Below are 18,584 nucleotides of genomic sequence, written 5' to 3' on the forward strand. Positions count from 1 at the left end.
TTTTCAGAGTGCAAACACTGTAACTAATGCATTTGGAAATAACAGATCAGCACAAGTTGAACGTGCGTTTATCGGATTTGGAATACTTGCTGAGAGAATAGCCAGTTCCTTTTTTTTTTTTTAATGTCTTTAAAATTTTGCGGATTCACGGCAGCTTTTCTGTGTCTCGTGCTTAAAATGGATTACCAGTGCTGACACGGCTTTTTCCTAATGTTTCCGATTAAGTTCCTAATACAGACAATACCGTGACTAACAGTGCAGCATTTCTTTCCTCAAAGGCATGCTTGTAACGGATGTACTCGTATTTTCATTTAAATAAGACACGGGGCCTCAATGCTTCATCAGCAAGGGAAATCATGCTGCGCATCTGACTGACCAAATCTCATGTCTCTGAAACCGGGCTGGTCAGCCTTAGCAGAGGTACTTTTACAAATGTTCCACCACGTCCCAAAGAAACGGTAACCAGGTTGCATTGCCGCAAGTTTGTTTTTTCAGTCCTGATTAGTGAAGTGACGTTAATAGGCTGGGATATTTAAATGGAGCAACCACAGATGTTCTAAATTCTGAGCAGATATTCAGCTCCTGCATTCCTTCTGCCCTTTCGTATCACCCTGTCTAGGACGCTCTGGTTGGTAACAAGATTCTGGTTAGATCTGCATTGCAATGCTACTTAAGGATGTTCTGCTTTAGACTATGTCCCTAAAATAATATTCGTTACAAGCCAGAAAATCAGAACTCTTAGTTTCAGCATTGGGGGAAGGGACTTGCAATATGAAGTCCGGTGAGCTGAATATCTGGTTGGAATTTAGAATATCTGTGGGGCAACTCTCATGGTCAAAAAGTGCCCAAGTACAATTAATCCATCTGCAGTTGATCAACTGAAAGAAGGGGCTAGAGGATGGCGGGGGCTTGTGGGGCTTCATCTCTGGCCACAGTGGCATAAAACACTGAGTGAGGCAACAAGTCCGGGGGCAGTTTCACAAAGTTAACTGAACTTAAAGCACTCCCACATTAATATCCATGACCGTTTCTTAAGCTTGTCATCTGCTAACCAATGTAAGCCTGACAGCATAAAACAGCCCTTGAGCTTCACAAACTGCAATTGCCATATGTCACCATCATTAAAAAAAAAACTCTGGTTCATTGTGTGTCAGCATCAGATGGAAATTCTGTAACAGCTGTGTTTTTTGTAATTATCAGTTTAATCACTGTAATCCTCAATTTACCTGTAGTTTGCACATTCAGCTGCCAGCCATTAGGTAACCACCTTTTACACTCTGAAATAACTTGCTAATTATGGATGCAAATTTCAATGGTGCATTATAAAATACATCTTACTGTACTTGTATAGTAATTTTATTTTAAATAGTACAAGACATGGTGCTCTCTATTCCACCAGAAAGTACACAAAAAACTACATACCCAAAATATATCTGCATTCATTTTAATCCATCAGTAAAATCAGACTCAATGAGTGAACAACCAGCTCATTTGTTATTTCACCTAACACCTTATTAACCTGTAGTGAAGCTTATATTATTACAGCACCTCTTCATTAGGGACTCACCTGATAGAACGGCCCAAAACCCAGAAATGAACCTGACCTGAGGTTGCGACAGCAATCATTTATTTAGCTCACTCAAACCACATGAAGTCAGGATTAGTTAAGTTTAGCCACCTTTGTGAAATGGGCCCCCCAGGGAACTCTGATGGGAAAATTACTGGTAAGTGCTGTGTCAGAGGATAAGTGTTTTCTGTTAACAGAAACGTGGCGAACAGTCCAAGCCAGAGATTGCCGACTGACAGACCCACTGACCGCATGACCAACAGACTGTGTGACTGACCAACAGGCAATCTGTCCATGTCCCGTTTTATCAAAAAAAAAAAGATCCCATAAACCTGTCAGGGGTGCACCAGCAGAGCGCGGCATTAGATGGCAAGCCTCGACTGTTTCCTCCACCTGCAGTCAGTTGGTCTTGTGAATATTAATCTTCAACCCAAGTAGTAGCAGTCAGTGAGTCAGCACCCGCTTAAAACAATGCACATAACCCCTGCAGATCGAATGTCAGCCCCACCCTACCCCCGCCCCCCTGGCCCCCCCCATTGGTTGTCACTGGGTTTCTGAGGAGAAGACAGGAAGTCACTGCTCCGATAACCCCCGCAGAGGTCAAGAGGTCACTATGTGTAGAAGATGACCTCGGGAATCTGTCCGTCCTCCACGGAGGTGCCGTTGTTGTTGCCCGCAGCGTAGCAGAAGGTGAAGCAGGTTTTGGTTCCGGTGGCAGTGGACTCGTGGGTCACCTTCCGCATGCCTTTGGTACCATAATGGGAGTCTGGACCCTGAAAGGGATAGAGTCCAATTGCTGTCACTCACCCAGGACCGACCCACACTGACCCAGTAAAGCATGTGGTAAGTTCTGTCTGTTCTCTCAAAAAAATCCTCTTTTTTACAACTTTTTTTGCAGCTGCAGAATTAAAATTTAAAACATACAAGCTAACTTATAAAACATTTTGACCTTGACTGACAAAACAAGTCCTGAAGAGGCACTAAACCATATATGTGATGATTTTTCTGGCACCTGCACCCTATAGTGAACAGCTTCTGTTATTGTGGGTCATTAAGTGGATGCAGGGTACTAGGGACACCACTATTTCTGGGGCTGCTTCCTTCAGCCATGGAAAATTTAAAAACAGTTGGCCTGCTTGTACTAAAAACATATCAGGACTATTGTAAAATTCAATATTCATTATTCAAACTGTCTTAATTTGCACTTTGTATGTTAAGTAGAAATGAGGTAGTGACTAGTTGAATTGTTTTTTTTTTTCATTTAAAACCACACTTGAGCCAATCAAACCAATATGAGCCCAGTAGTGCACACAGGCTGTGGCGTGCCTTTGGGCCACACGGCTGAGGAGCAGGGAGCTATACCTTGAGTGTGGCACAGGCGGTGTAGTTCACATTGGGCAAGATCTCCACCGGCTCCTTAAACATGACCCGGAAGGTGTTGGCCGACCCGTCGCAGCTGAAGCCTGTGTCGTTCTGACCCAGGACCGTGTTGCTGTCTGTGTGAATGATCTGTGGAGAAGAAGTGTGCAGTAAAATAGTGAGATGCAGTCTCACAGCTTTCAGCGTTCTCTCTAAACCCGGACACACACTGACATCAACGGAGCTGTACCTGGATGTTAACCTGATAGTCTGTCGGGCCGTGTATGGAACCGTAGAGGCCGAATCCAACCACGAATATCCTGCGATTCACTGAGAACCTGACAGGTGTCACAGAGAATTATGGGTAAATGACTGCAGTGTTCAGTACAAGCCCTGATCTGCACCACACTGCCTCTATAGCTCATGGGAAGGCATTAAAAATGGACATTACCCAGCAGGTGAAGAGAAGGGGACCAGCAGGAGACTGTAATACAGCATTCAGCTGAGGTCAACCCAAAATAGGGATGACGCTGATAGTACGCGCGCGTGTTTATGTGTTTGTGTGTGTTTGTGTGCGCGCGTGTGTGTGTGCGTTTGCGTGCGCGTGCGTGGTTGTGTGTGTGTACGTGCGTGCGTGTGCACGTGCGTGTGTGCGCGTGCGTGTGTGTGCGTGCGTGCGTTTGCGTGCGCGTATGCGTGCGCGTGTGTGTGCGTGTGTGTGTGTGTGTGCATGTGTGCGTGTACGTGCGCGTGCGCGTGTCTGCCTGCCTGCAGTGCCACGCCCCGCTCTCACCGGATGCGGTCGCTGGTCCCGCTGTAGCCCCAGCGGCTCTCCACCTGGCCGAAGCGCGTGATGCTGCACTCCTTCCCCCGCAGACAGCAGCGGGGCCGGTCGATGAATTCCACGCGCGGCTTGGGGTTCACCGTGAAGTGGAGGAACAGGCTCACCACCTCCCGGTCCGTCAGGATCCCAGACTGAGCGGGGCCTGGACAGACACATGGGTAACCACATGTGTTAAACTCAAGGTAAGACCTGTGGCATTAAAGTGAGACAGGCAGTCACATGACGTATCAAAGAAATTGCAGCTCTTAAAAGGCAGTCAAGGTGGGGGAAAAGCCTGGGGAAAGTATCTAGTTAAACATACCAAACACTTATAAATCAGCTTTTGTCAAGGCCATGAACAGGCTGAAACGGCTTTCTGAGTGTAGGCACACCAGTCATTGTTTTGTATGTACTGTAATCTTCATGTTGGAGTGCCTTATTAGCTACTGCAGCTTGAACCCCACTATATTGATTAAACTCTCACAGCAAGATTGAGGTTTCCCTCTTGGATATTTTTTGAATGAATCGTCAAAAGATCAGTAATTTTTCTTAGGAGCTGTTGTCCTCCAAAATCTCTATAATCCTTCCCATATTTATGGCAAGGGCTGGCTGTCCACCATAAACCTGAAACTCAAGATATACTGCTACTTGTTCCTCTGAGATTAACTGCAGGGCCTTTTTACATTACACCCACTCTTTAAACTGGACCATGATATGTTTTGTCACACAAATGAAACGAGACTCAGACACACAGCCAATGGGGAGGAGCAGGCGTGTGGTTGGACGGCGTACCTGCGGCGAACTCCTCTATGGTCATCAGGGGGAAGCGGATGAGGGCCAGGGCCTTGCCCAGCACACGCCGCTTGTTTTCGGGGGTTGGCTGCAGCTGCTGCCTCTGGGCCTCCGCCTCTGCCCAGCGCACCGCCGCCCCGAAGAGACGCACCTCCCGAACCCCCAGGGTGTCGCGCTCCAGCACCGCCACCAGTGTGTCTGAGGGGGGAGAGGAGGGGATGGAGAGACGTGGAGGTATGACAAAGGCAGCCATTTTTAAGTCCTCTGTGTATGCGTGTCTGTATTATCTATATGCATATATACAGTGTGTATATATATATATATATATATATATATATATATATATATATATATATATATATATATATATATATATATATATTACACACACACACACACACGCACGCGCGCGCGCACACACACACACACGCATATAGAACTGGCTAAGGCAGTTTGTCCCTTAAAATATGGGGGTGAGGTAGGCCCTGTTTGGGTGTGTGTAGGGGGTGTGACCAGGGGGCGTGTGTGTGATTTTACCCAGGTCGATGTCAGTGAAGCCCTCTGCAGCCAGCGCATCACCAGTGTTCTTGTCGATGTTCTCGAGACACAGGCTAGCAAGCTGAGGCTCGTCAAACAGACGTGCCTAAAACACACACACACACACACACACAGTCAGTTTCTTCACACACATCATGCACGTACTACAGGTACCTAGTCTCACATGTAAACTGATGACCTGGCAGCAACTGCTTAACACAATTTTCATCAGAATAACTTATAAAACCTATTCAGCACTCGCGTGCATACACACACTGACCGAAGGAACTACAAACCTTCACAAATATTAACCACCTGTACAAATGCAAACCACCGGTTCTCACCGAGTTTGTATATACCGCCATAGACCGTCCAAAGTTGACTTCAGTGCCTCTAATTAAAACGGACACAGCACTGTGCTTTCATGTGTAACAAAACAAAGCCAAACTTTGTGCCTCTCAGGAAGACCGGTTTAATGGCTGTCTCTCTCAGGGTTTTACCTGCGTGAGCAACATGAAGGCGTTATCAGCACGCAAGTTCTTCTTCAAGAACTCCACACAATGGGCCTCCAGTGCCGGCACCGCATACTTCTTGGCCGTATAGAGCGTGGTCATCACCGTTTCCGGTCCAATCTGCACCTCGTCTGAATAGAGGAATCTACGGGGCATGACCAACATGCTTCAGCCACTCAGAGGTAGAAGCTCAATGACGCTCACATGCACATCCACACATGTAAATCTTGATATACCATTTCTCATTCCTTTACAGCATTACTATAGCAAATAAAGCTAAACAGGCATTTCTGTCGTCCTAACAATTGACACAGTTAAGGAGTCGAACCCTCTTACTTCAGCAAGGCAAGGAAGGCAGCAGGCTCCACGTCTGGCAGCTCGATTTCGGTAGAGGTAGTGGCCATGCCACCATTGAACATGGCATCGAATACGGCACTGCCTACAGCCAGCACAAATCTACACAGACACAGAAAAGGATCAATGACCTTGGTAAGTGCAAGGGCAATTCTTAAAAAAAAAAAAAACCAAAACACACGAACCTTGAAATTACAGGCATTCGGCATTATGTGAACCAAGCTGTAACATGCATCGGTGAATTCTGTCAGCTAGCTGACCTTCTCACTCTTTACTGACCGTTTACAACAGAGATGGCTAAATCTGCGTGATTATGCCCTATGATGATGACAACGAAGCAACTAGCAGATTGAGCTACCAATACAGAAATTCAATTGATGTTATCTGGATTACCTACGCACAAACCATACTGTTGAATCTGAGGTACAGTCCAAGGACAAATATAAATTTTATTAGCTTATTGCATGCTAGCTGACTAGTTAAATACGCATGCAGGCTATTGTCCTTACCTGTGTGCAGGAATTCGCTGAACACCCATCCCTTTACCAACTAAAAAGTGCACGTCACTGAGCACCTCGTTATTGAACAGAAAAGCGAACCTCTCCTTTACGGTGCTTTTTGTAGCCTGCCAGTTATACACGGGCTCCCGGTAAACCAACACTGCGGCGGCGGCTGGAGAGCTCGATAGCGACGAATGTGTCGCGGGTGTCGACGCTGAGGATGCATTCGATGTCGCTGTCGTTGTCATGTTTGTTGCGGAGGTTGCCATCCCTCCGGCGGCCGTGGCTCCGACCGCGCCGCTCTGAGCTGCCGCCTGCGGGCTATAGTTCTGCGCGTTCGGTGGAGCTCCAACTGCGACGCCGGCGTTATCAACGACACCAGGCCCCGGTTGAGGGTTCGTGCGCCGCGCAGCACTCTGTGGCCCCCCCGTCGCTCCCCCCGACGCCCCGTTGCTGGCAGCCGCAGAATGAGCGCTGTTGCTCGGCTGAACGTTGCCTAAAGGCCCCGGACTGGAGAAACCGAGACAAGGGGCTCTTCCGTTGTTCTCTCCCGCGGCCATCTTGGATTGAGTACGCTGCTGGGCGAGGTGGAATAAACACACACAACAGCGCATCGCCCAGAACACGGGCCGGATGAACAATTCTCAGGGGAGGGAGGGAATTTGGTGGGCAGGGCCATGTACATGATCGTATTTTTAACTAATTGGTTTTATTTATTTATTATTTTAGCAGACGGACCGCATACGACCACTATTACATGTTAATCCCGTGTTAGCTAATAACATTCAAACGGTAATAATTCTAAGGCTGTCTGAGTGAAAATTTACAGTGTCATCAGATAGCTTACTATCGTTTTATATCATGGATTTGCACAAGGGATATCCAGTTCATTACAATTGATAAATGATTTAGTTTGAAATATTTCCGATTGCATAACTGACACCGCGCAAAAGACTATGATAACTATCAGAAAAAGGCATGTTTGTTTTTGCGTGTTTATTTTGTTATTCTGCTAGTGGTTGTGTTGTGGCGTCCTACTGGGCAGAATTATGCGCAGATTACTGATGTATGATCTGCTCAGCGAACGGGATAAACCATCCAATCAGGGTGTAGAGAAAAGTTCTGTGTGTATCCCTATATGAACCCCAGACCCACTGCTAGCAGATTCATACAGTTCCGTTGTTCGATCTCAGGAGTGTTTGGTGTTGGCTGCATGCCAGGAACACTACGTGCGTGATACCAGTACCTGCTTGCTTAGCAAAGTATTGTACTGTAACCGCTTGTCTGTCATTGTTTGTCCGTGTCATGTCCAAGCTCAAACACAACTCCGTAAAACACAGCTCATCAACCGGTGATTTTAGTAACAAACGTGCGTAAAAGCAAATTGTCGTTTATAACCCAGCATGAATCTGGCAAAAAAAAGTCATATCAAATCTCTGCAACAAGCTAGGTGATGATTCATCCATTAATCTATTTATTGGTTATTGAGTTGGTTATATAATTTAAAATAAATAAATAAACGCTATTTCGTTGTTTACAGTTGGCTAATAGGAACCGGAAGAATTGACAAAAAAGTAAATATGGATGCATGGATGCGTTTCAAAGACATTTTGCCATAATGTGTATTTCATTTATTATTTCTGTTTTCACTAACCACTAGAAAACTAAATTTATAATGGGCGAGAACAAATACAGAACCCATTCCCATAAACCAGGCAGAATGGAGGTTTCTATTTGTTTGTGTTTTTTCCTCACATGTCTTTATTTTTGATCATGTTTGGTCAGCATACCCGGGATCTTCTGCAGGTATATGTTGATGAATGACTGCAGTTTGTTATCAATCACCCTTGTTCTCCGGGTGTCCCCTCTATAAAGGACTACAGATTTGACATTGGTGTTGAAAAATGCATAGTTTTGTGTCCTGCAATAAGTTTTTAGCTGTCCAGATTGTCCTTAGTATTAGGAATGATGCTCTCACCTTCCCTATCCTTGCTTGGGTGTCCCTGTCTCTGTCTCCATCCTTTACCATCACACTCCCATGGTAGATGAAGGTGTCAACTTCCTCTAACACTTTTTTTTTATCCAGAGAGATGTTAGTGTTCTAGGTGTTGGTAATAGCAATGCTCCAGACCCAGTTTTGGTTTGTATTTGTTGATGAGTATGTGATGTTGAGATGATATCATCAGCAAATTCCAGGTCATCTAGATGAGACTACAGCATCCATTGAAGAGTAGTACTGAATGGCAGTGAGTTTGTAGGGTCTGGTACAGAACTTTTTCATGATTATTCTTGGGCTGACGAGTGACTTTGTGGCCTCCTGTGTGAGCATTATGCCTACTCTTTCTCTCTGAGGTGCATTTTTTTCCATCACACCCAGAGCAGAGTACTGTCTCTCCACTCGAGAGTCATATTTTTCCTGCCTGGCTCCATCTGGTTCCAGTAAGACCCAGCAGAGTGATGTTATACCTCCGCATTTCCGCTGCAATCTGTGCGGCTTTGCCAGCCTCATGCATCATCCTGACATCCCAGACACCTATGCTTGCTGTGATCTTATATGTCGGAAGCGTCTTCGACAGTACAACATCCATTCAGCTTTCATTGCACTGCGTCATTCTAGCCCTTGGAGGAGCTTCTTCCTGTCCCAGGTTGATGGTGTAGTGGGTTCATCGCTAATGTTTCTGTTATCAGTGTTAGCATCACCACTGCTACTGATGACATGTCCGCTTGGCCTTTGCATTTGTGCTGAACGCTCATAGACAGGCTCCCTCCCAGAGGAACATTCTGTATGCAGAGTCCAGTTAAACAGACAAAGCAGTCCGGCATTTTTTCTTCTTTTATATTATTTGTTGTTCATTATTATTCTGTTTTAAAAATAATCATCGAAGGAATAATAGCATTTTATGTTCAATCCTCTCCTCCCCATGTTAGAAAATCAGGAGTTGACTGAACTCATGCATTTGGGTTTGCGGTGTCTTTATTTATTTTATTTTGTTTTGTTCATTTAGTACCAGAATGTGTGTGTGTGCGCGTGTAGCTCTGTAGCGTGTGTTTTATAGCAGTGTCTGGACAGTACACCTCTTCTATATCCAGTAATTGCTTCAGTTTTAAAGAGGTTTGATGTGAAGACGTCATAGGAATCCTATTGTTACTCAGATGTGGTTCAGAACATTCATTTTCACTTGCCACTAAGGCAGCTGTTCTCCTTCCTTTTGCCATCAGTCTCTCATTTCTCCCTACCCTCCATCTCATCAACCGACCCAAAAATCAAATAAATCTCAGTTTTTTTCTCTCCTACTTCCCCAGATTTAAACTGCCTGGCAGAATGATAACAAGGCAGACTCATTGAGCATGTTGAGCCCGTACCTGAGTCGTCTGAGCAGCCTGCTGGAGGGCAGACCCAGAAGAACAGCTGTGGGACGTCCCTTCTCGCACGGTCAGGTAAGCACTTTCCCCATTGTGACATCAGTGCTGCTGTCATTCAACATACAGTGTGATTAGCATGCTGTGAGAAACTATGGGATGGCTACAAGCTATTCCAGACAGCACAACTGCACTTGGCCAATGTAGAATGCGCACATAACAAAGTAAAGCAGAAACTGACACACACAATGTCAAAAGTGAAAAGATGACAAAAGTGAGGTGGCAATGACAAAAGTGAAAAGAGAGATCAGTGTATGTGTAGCCATGAGTGTGTATGTGTGTGTGTGTGTGCACGCACTTGCTTGCGCATGCGTGTGATTGTGTGTGTTTGAATGCATGTATTTATGTGTGTATTTTTATGTATATTTTTTTTATGGTATGTCCATGATATGAGGATATATTCAAATTTTAGTGACACCTTTCACAGTCAATGACATAAGAAAGAGAAGATGGTGTCAGGAAATGTGTGATTGCAAAGAAAAGAGTAAAGACAAAAGAGAGACTTCATTAGCCCAGTAACAGGTGGTGCTATCACGTATTGTCAATCAACAGCTTGTATGAGCCAATCCAAAGACTTTCCTCCAGAAGCAAAACAATGATTAAATTATGAAGTCTGTGTTCCACTGATTACACATATAGCTCTGCACATTTTGGGGCTCATGAAGCCTCAGTCTGTCACATCACTATGAAAGACAAGGAAGAAGGGAAAAGATGCACAAAGGTCTTTTGAAATTAAGAGATTTCAGTGTAGGGAGTAAAATACTGGTATAAGGTACAGAGAGAGACACTTCCAAATAGCCTTATTCATAAAGCCATTTAAAGGCCTTTTATGGCTGGGCTGTTCTCTGAAATAAAGGTCAGAGGTTCACCTTGTTTACATTATTCGTGTAAGTTATTACTTACCATGTATTATAGATTTTTGGGGGGAAAATTTTTTGTTATTTTATGTCATATGTATAAATGAATCCCAGGGAAAGTTTTTGGTGGGTTTACTTCAGGTCAGTAACTCTTATAAGACTGATTTATCAATGCTTGGGACATCCGACAAAACACTTTCCCTTGGTTTTCATTTTCCACTTGAATCACCTTTGGTACCCATTAAGGAAAGTCTGTACAACGAGCAAATGTTGTAAATTACTCCCAAAGCTCGCAGGAACTTAAAAATGAAAAATGATACCTTCCTCGTGCTTTCATTATCCAGCCACTTGAGGCTGTAATTTGTCATCTTAAATCTTCTATGAGCTTCATTAGTGCTACATCTGGGCCTTTATATCTGGTAATGTTATTTGCATGAATTCATGTAAGCTCTGCATTATGAGAATCAAATCAAATGGAAAAATTACACAACCATGTGATCTGAACATTATACAGTAAAGAACATTGGACTCACTAGAATGTTTTTTACTCTGACATAGAGTACATAATGACTTTTGAATGATAGGCATTGCTCCCAGACCAGAAATGACCACATCTGTTGGTAGCAATGTCAGAAGAGTGGAATAGCTTACAGTAATACTGGGGGGAGATCTAGGTCTAATCTTGCTTTTGTATCTTTAAAACAAGGCACTTTATACCTCAGATCATTCTCAAATAAATCTTTTTTATGAATCAAAATTCAGCCAAGATAATACATGGCATTTAAGTAATCAATACAGTAATGAACATATTCTGCCATGGGTAGTGCTAAACTAAATTTAAAACGTTTCTCAATATTTATGCTTGCTTGTAGGCAATGCAATGCCATATATCAGTAGTGTGTTCCAAAGAGTGTAAGATTTCCAGCAGAGGGCAGTATTGTTCAAATTCCACCATCAGGTAACAATATGATTTCTAAGGAATTTTTTACACAAATGTCTACTCAAAAATCGTAAGATAAAATAGAAGAAATATATAACATTGTACCTAACTACAATGCAATTAATTTTCAAATATAACACTCATTCATGTTTTTACTATGGAGAGACATGCAATTAAATACTTGTTGTATTCACACACATCAAATGCATTGTACCCATTTTAGGCACAGGCTTACTTTCATTTGTCAGTCCCATATACAAAACTGGAATGTCAACAAAAACCAAACAAACAAAGCAAGCAATGTCACGAGCATCATCTAAACATAATAAATTTGAAAATGCCTGTAGTAGAATACATTTCGACTGCAAATTGTAATATTTAACAATGTAGAGGACAATGGAGATCCCGTTCATGTGAGATATTGGATGAGATATTAATGCGGGCTGCGCTTCTCCTCCCATTTGTACTGTGACTTCAGATGCAACGCTGCGTTACATATATTTTTCAAAGTTTTCATTGACTTTTAGACTGTGTCCATATGAAATGCATGCACACACCTGTACCAGTGCAATGGTAAGAGTCCATATTCTGGACCCCGAGTGGCCCTCCCATTCATTACATTTACAGACAGTCAAAACTGAGTCGTCACCACTACACAACATCTCTTTCAACAGCATGACTGTGTTATCATCCCAGAACACCAAGAACCTCGGGGAGGGGGGGGGGGGGGGGGTAACGCATAGTAACCTGTCTTTCACAGACAATATAGTAGCAATCACACAGAGCTACAGATTCCTGTTCTTTAATATCTGAAAAAGGCACTTATTTCTTACTACCACCTCAGCACAACTCTTGGTTCAAACCAACATGTTCTTTAGAGTTGACTACTGCAACTCTGTTCTGGCTGTTCTCCCAGCAAGTGCAATCAGACCCCTCCAGCTGATTCTGAATGCAGCTGCCCAACTGATCTACAGCCCATCAAAATGTCACACCACTCCTCATCTCTCTGCACTGGGTCTCTGTCAGGGCTGGGACAAGATTCAAAACGTGGGTTCTAGTCTCTCAAACAGTAGCGAAAATTGCACCCCCATACTATTTATTATCACATGGTACCCTCCTGACAGACCACTTTGCTGGGCTATTTAGTTGTCCCTTTCTAGAAGGGTTGCTCGTCACAGTCATGCCCCCTCTCTGTCCTGGTCTCTAACTGAGCTCCCCAAAATAGTCAGAACAGTAGGAACCCACAGAACTTCTGGGATCTCTGGGCCCGCCATGCTTGCCCCCCCCCCCAAGGCCTGGCAGCATTTCAACGAGTTGCAGTGGAGAAAGCTCAGTGGTGAACGTGTTGTGGCGATACAGACTTGTAGCCGTATTAACATGGCTGGATATTGGAGATAATAGTTTCAGGTTGTGTGCCCTATGGCAGCACTTACTGTACCCCTCATTGGAATGTTTCCCACAATGGCGCTATATTTCAAGGATGGCAATAATTAAGTATCTGCACAGCAAAATTGCCTAATCCTGTTGAATGCACTTGTTGTAAGTTGCTTTGGGTAACAGTGTCTGCCAAATGAACACATGTGCATGTAAGTGTGTAATTACTTGATCGTTAATGTTGCACTTCATCCAGTTGTAGCTTAGACATAGTGTTCAAATTCAGCACTGTGTCTGATGTTGGTCCAATGCAGAGTGTTTCAAGAGTCTTGTGAGAGTGATGATACTCCAGTCCTGGTAAGGACCAGAAATGATCACGCTTAAAGCCTTAATATTTGCATGGGGTCTTCTATGTAATATAATATAGTACAGTATAATCCATATTAGTATATTTCCTCTTTAGAGCAGATGAAAAAAGTATCTCATTCCTGTATAGAGAGGGGCTTTCGTTTTTGTGCTGCTACATTTCTGCTGGCTTTGTGAGTATTTGTGATTTAGCCTATAGTGCTGCAAGTGTGAAACATCAACACAAGACACAAGGCTACATTGTGTTTGCGCAAATATCAATGCAGCAATGTTTCACGAGCCTCCCCGTGATTTCTCCGCGTGCGCCTTTAAGAAGCTGAAGGCGAGACTCCTCCACCGCGCGGTCAGGTGTCTCGGGACTCATGCTGCCTCTCATCAGCGCCATGTGACGTCACGTCAGTAGCTGTCCTTTCAGCAGCGGTGCTGAAACAAGATGGCTGTGCGTCGGAAAGCGGAAAGCCGAGGCGAGGCTGGAAAGTAGCTCGGAAGAGAGAGGGAAACAGACAGTGAGAGGGAGATAAGGGAGCAAACTCCTCTGTAGCGCGCGCTCACACCATAGACGTTTTACGGCCAACAGTTTTGTGTCGGAGCTAATTATAGCGTTGGAGGAAATTGCACAAACCTTCAACAAATCACTGCAAATATCTCCTCCCATCTGAATAAGCGGGGAGCCGGGAGAAGACAGCTGGCCGCGCTCATAGCCACAACAAGAAATGTCACTGCTGTGTGTCGGAGGTAAGTGGGGACAATCCAAGAAAGGCAGGGATGGGGATTGTCCGTCTGTTACATTTGACCTGTCACAGTTGCAATATTCCTTGCCTGTCTTGTTGCTCAGACTCTATTTAGTTCTATTCTGTTTCTTTCAATTTATCGATAGTATTTTCTCTCCTCGAAGAAAAATGCCATGTTTTACAGATTAAATATGTATATTAAAATTGTGCATAGTGAAGAACGTAACGATGCCTGCAGTAATTATCAGTATAGTATCTGGTCGTAGTGTGGGAATTGGGCAATTAAAGTGATCAATAGGGTTTATATAATACTTCATTATGCATAATACACAGGTGTGCATGCATGTCCATGTGCATATCGTCGCATTACTTTATCAAGACTTTCGCACGTGCCAAAGGAAATACTGGAGACCCTCTGAATTGGTGAAGGCGTATGAAAGAGTTTTATTACTACTATAAGGGAATCGCTGTCGCAGCCATTCTCCCAAAGACTGAGGCGTGATTTCTGACACGGACACACTTCGCCAAGTGGTGTAATGTGTAGACTTGTTTGCGCGAGTCGGAGAAACCCCGAGGAGCTCCAGCTGCAGTCACGCGGGGTAAGCCAGGCGCTCACGAGCGTGAGGGAATCCTGTGGGTGTGCTCGAGAGTCGTGGCTGGAATTGATATCATAATTCTTACTGTTTGCAGTCGCGTATCCCTCAAAAGTTTTTGCGTTTCCCTCAAAATACGTGGTTTTTCCAAAAATTATACCACTGTAACAATGTTAATGGGAAGTAGCTTACAGTTATCTTATGATCGGTGTCAGTGGTTCTGATGAAATACATGCCCTTTTACTATATTTATGTCGGATGCGTTTATTAATTGTTTAATCACAAACTGCATTGCACAGGGCTTCAGTAAATGTCTCTCAATCAAGGTGCAACGTGCTCGTCTCCGTGTTCCGATTCGCTTTGTGTTGCATCATTTGCAAGCCTTTCGTGTCGAAACAGAGGCTGTTTTGAGCCGCAGCGACACTGAAATTGAAGGGAAGGGGGGGAAGTCGAACTGGCGAAGGCTTAAATGTTTTCGCACAAATGGTACCGCCAAGGTTAAGCAGTATTGTGATCATTGGAAGTACAAGATAGGCGAGTGGAAAAGCCTAAATTCATTTGGACGAGAAGGGAAACCCCTCACTGAAACGACGAGTGCAATGCTGGCATTTCCATCTACACCCAACAATACATCACAGATAAATCAGTTAAATAATTTAAATTTAGTTGAGATAAATCAGGTGCTTAGTATTGCCGTTGTGTGGCATGAAGTTTGTGCTTGCCTATTGTCATTTGCATGCAACTACTGTTGCTGAGTGTACGCACGCACACACGAACGAGAAAGATGTATTTTGAAGCGAATTGCAGTGCTGTGCTGGTTGCGATGCCTAATGATGTCATACCTTGTGATCTGTGGGCCATGCCTGAGTCAAACGTTTACTTATTCATTGATACTGTAGGCAGAATATCTGCTTTAAAATGGGAAGGTTGTGGGTTTGGTTACCGGAAGAGTGTGTACCTGCAGCGTGTTTTTCATTGGCTCTGAGTTCACAGTACATTTTTTAACACGCTCATACTCGATTTCTGGAATTCATACATTGGCAAGGCTGGATGGGTCAGCATATCTGGACGTATACTGTTCAGACCAGAGAGCAAGCTCGCATCAGCCTGTTGTTTCTGTATGAACTGAAATGACTGAACGTGACTTTCATTCACAAAAGTGCACTCAAGCGCACTCACCAACACACTGCCCTTCCCCTCTTCCCCCCCCCCCCCTCTCTTTTCTCTCTCTCTCTCTCACACACACACACACACACACACAACCACAAAGAGAAAAAGCTGGTGGAGCAACAGTTTCCCGTCGTGATAAAGAAGCAGGTTTCTTCTGCGCAGTTTACTGCCCATCTCCTGAGGGCTTGCCTTAATCGTGCTATTTCTATACTCCTGTATGCCTCTGCTGAAGGATTCATGACCAGTGCAGAGTTGTTTGCAATAGTGATGCTTTTTTATGGTGTGCAATACAAACCTAATTTTAGATTCCTATAGCAACTGAAGTAAGGTCACAAATTAATTTTCCAATGCAGGGTAATTGTAATTGTCTTCAAGCTCCTCAAAGGAGTAAGTATAATTGAATATGTTACATACGAATGGATATATTGCTTTATTAATCTTAAGGTGGAAATCAGAAAAGTGAAGAGGCAATCGATACATTTTGCTGAAATTCATCCGCCATTCATTGCCTTTCCCACTGCCTTTCCGCCATTAGACTCCCTTCGGAACGGAGGCTGCGGTCATTGATTTCACTGGGCAGCTCATAGGTGAATGGGCCTCACCAGCTGATTTATTTAGCTAGTGATTTATGATTTTGTGCTATTATTAAGCATTAGTTTCCTGCATTGAGCAATCCAATTTTGTTTTCATTGATCCCTCTCATATGCCAATACATCACCGGTGGCATTTTTTTCCTTTGACGAGTTAAACACCGCAAGTTTTAATTATTCATCATTTAAAACAGTTTAAACGAACATAAATGTTTAAGGCTGGTAAAATAATAAAGAGGGCGTTTAGAATCCACCTCGTCTCTAATCGTGAGCCGTGGAATTCTCTGTCCAAACTCCAAACTGACCTTTTAGTCCGTTGTGTCTTCATGCTTTGCACGTTGGCTGTATGAATTCATAGATCAGGGGCTGTCGAAGCAAGGTTATTGTAAAGGGGGGGAACACGGTGAAAAACATGCCATTATGTTTACCTTGTAAATCAAGTTATAGGAATGTTTTATGGTAATAACTTCTGAATATGTATAAGGGTGAAGCATGTATCTTTAAGTACATTGAAGGCAGGGAGTATTGGCTGTAAGATATCAGAGCCCCGCTGCTGGACGTTTCCATCACTCTTGCGCCTCATCATGACACAGAGGGGCAGTAAGTGTTAGTGAAAGCAATGCTGGGGCGAATGTCTTTATGAACACATGAACAGTGACACAAACGGGCAGATATTGGTATGCACAAGTCACACAGCAGGATAAACACACGTTAATATGAGAGGAGAAATAAGGTGGACTGGAGGAAGAGGAGGAGCGGGGGAAAACAGAGAGAGAGACGATGAGAGGGTCACGCAGAGAGTATTTTCTGAGAGGCAACCAGGTAGAGGTGTAGAGCAACTGACAACTGTAGCGGCATCACTTCCACAAAGGGCAGAGGCGGAAACCTCCGCACCTTTTTACTGCTGGTGCTCTCTGCGTTTTTAAGGAATAATCGTGAAAGAGTCTGAGATGGAGAGACTGAGGGCCTCGTGAGAGGCAGTGCAAATATGGGGCTAGGAGGAATCGTAGATGAGCTCCTCTATGTCCCTCTTCCATTTTAATGCCATGAGCCACTCACTCTGACTACAGAATTATCCTCCAGTTGAATCTGCCTCTTGACAGTATTAGAACACTCAGCATAGCAGTCAGTAGAATATTCAATTAATTAAAACAGTTATTTTTAGGTGTAAAACAAATTGGTCTGCTGTCGTTAGTTAATTCTGTTTATCTGGATAGTTGGTGCAGTGGATAATTTAACCATAGCTATGAGGTCCTGACTCACAGTCATCATCAAAGACACCATCATGGCAGCTTATCACAAAGAGTAGGTGGTTCTGCTCAGCTCAGCCATCTAATCAGGTGAGAGAAATAATTCCTCTCCTCTCCATGTCAGCTAACGGTGAGTGTTCATGGTGTGAAATGTCTGCTCTGCATCGCCCATGTGGATGCTACACATTGGTGCTGTAGTGTGTCACCCCCCCCCCCCCCCCAACTGTATAGTGAATTGAAATCCTCAGGTACATAAATGCAATCCCTCATTATTTTTTAGCTGTGATTGGTGTGACACCTAAAGGGGCAGTTGTTTGGGAAAAGGAGTGCGTTAGCTAAAAGTGACAATAACCATAACGCGGCCATAAAATGGTCAACAACCATAAAGCAACACCTTCCCATCAGTCATGGGCATAGCGTTTGAAGCATGTTTTTTCGCAGACTCAGGGATTTTTAATGTGTCGTCTCTCTTTTTTAATAGCATCCAGGGAGATGAGCCGAGCACGGTGGGGTGGCTGGGGGGGGCGGGGGGGTGGTCGGGGGTGGGGGGTTGCAAAGGGATGAGAGTCTTGAATGTTAATGCCACCTAGCGTGCAGAAGCTTGCCGTTTCGGCAGCGGTGTGGATTAATTATGTATGGGCAAGCGCTGACGTCAGAGCCGTTCAAACCGTGCCGCAGTGGGAGAACTCTCTTCGCGAGATCCCCCCTGCATTCAAAATAAGCAGCTTTCTGCTGTGAATCCCTCTGCTCTGCTGCAACACCCTCACATCCCGCCACTCCTCCTCCTCCTCCTCCTCCTCCTCCATCTCTCTGAACCTCCCTCCCCCTCCAGCACGCAGCCGACGGCTC

At 44.3% G+C, this 18,584-nt stretch overlaps 2 protein-coding genes across 5 annotated transcripts in view; one reads left to right on the forward strand and one right to left on the reverse strand.

Moving 5' to 3' along the window:
- Positions 1 to 2,095: 2,095 nt before the first annotated feature.
- LOC118795818 (BTB/POZ domain-containing protein 2-like) lies at positions 2,096 to 7,058 on the reverse strand. Its single transcript, XM_036554559.1, has 9 exons — positions 6,454 to 7,058; positions 5,927 to 6,046; positions 5,579 to 5,735; positions 5,079 to 5,184; positions 4,542 to 4,739; positions 3,720 to 3,912; positions 3,177 to 3,264; positions 2,930 to 3,076; positions 2,096 to 2,340 (listed from the first exon to the last, which is right to left on the reverse strand). The coding sequence occupies exons 1-9, from the start codon at positions 7,056 to 7,058 to the stop codon at positions 2,179 to 2,181; spliced, it is 1,776 nt and encodes a 591-aa protein (XP_036410452.1). The 3' UTR covers positions 2,096 to 2,178.
- A 6,767-nt stretch (positions 7,059 to 13,825) lies between these two features.
- LOC118795314 (protein unc-13 homolog A-like) overlaps positions 13,826 to 18,584 on the forward strand; it is a 50,177-nt gene continuing 45,418 nt past the window's right edge. For all 4 annotated transcript variants that reach the window (XM_036553721.1, XM_036553724.1, XM_036553720.1 and 1 more), the window contains exon 1: positions 13,826 to 14,136. In XM_036553721.1, coding sequence (XP_036409614.1) covers positions 14,115 to 14,136 — 22 coding nt within the window. In that variant the 5' untranslated portion in view covers positions 13,826 to 14,114. The remainder of the gene's footprint in view (positions 14,137 to 18,584) is intronic.

This window comes from Megalops cyprinoides, chromosome 20 (assembly GCF_013368585.1).
Source record: "Megalops cyprinoides isolate fMegCyp1 chromosome 20, fMegCyp1.pri, whole genome shotgun sequence".
NCBI lineage: Eukaryota > Metazoa > Chordata > Actinopteri > Elopiformes > Megalopidae > Megalops > Megalops cyprinoides.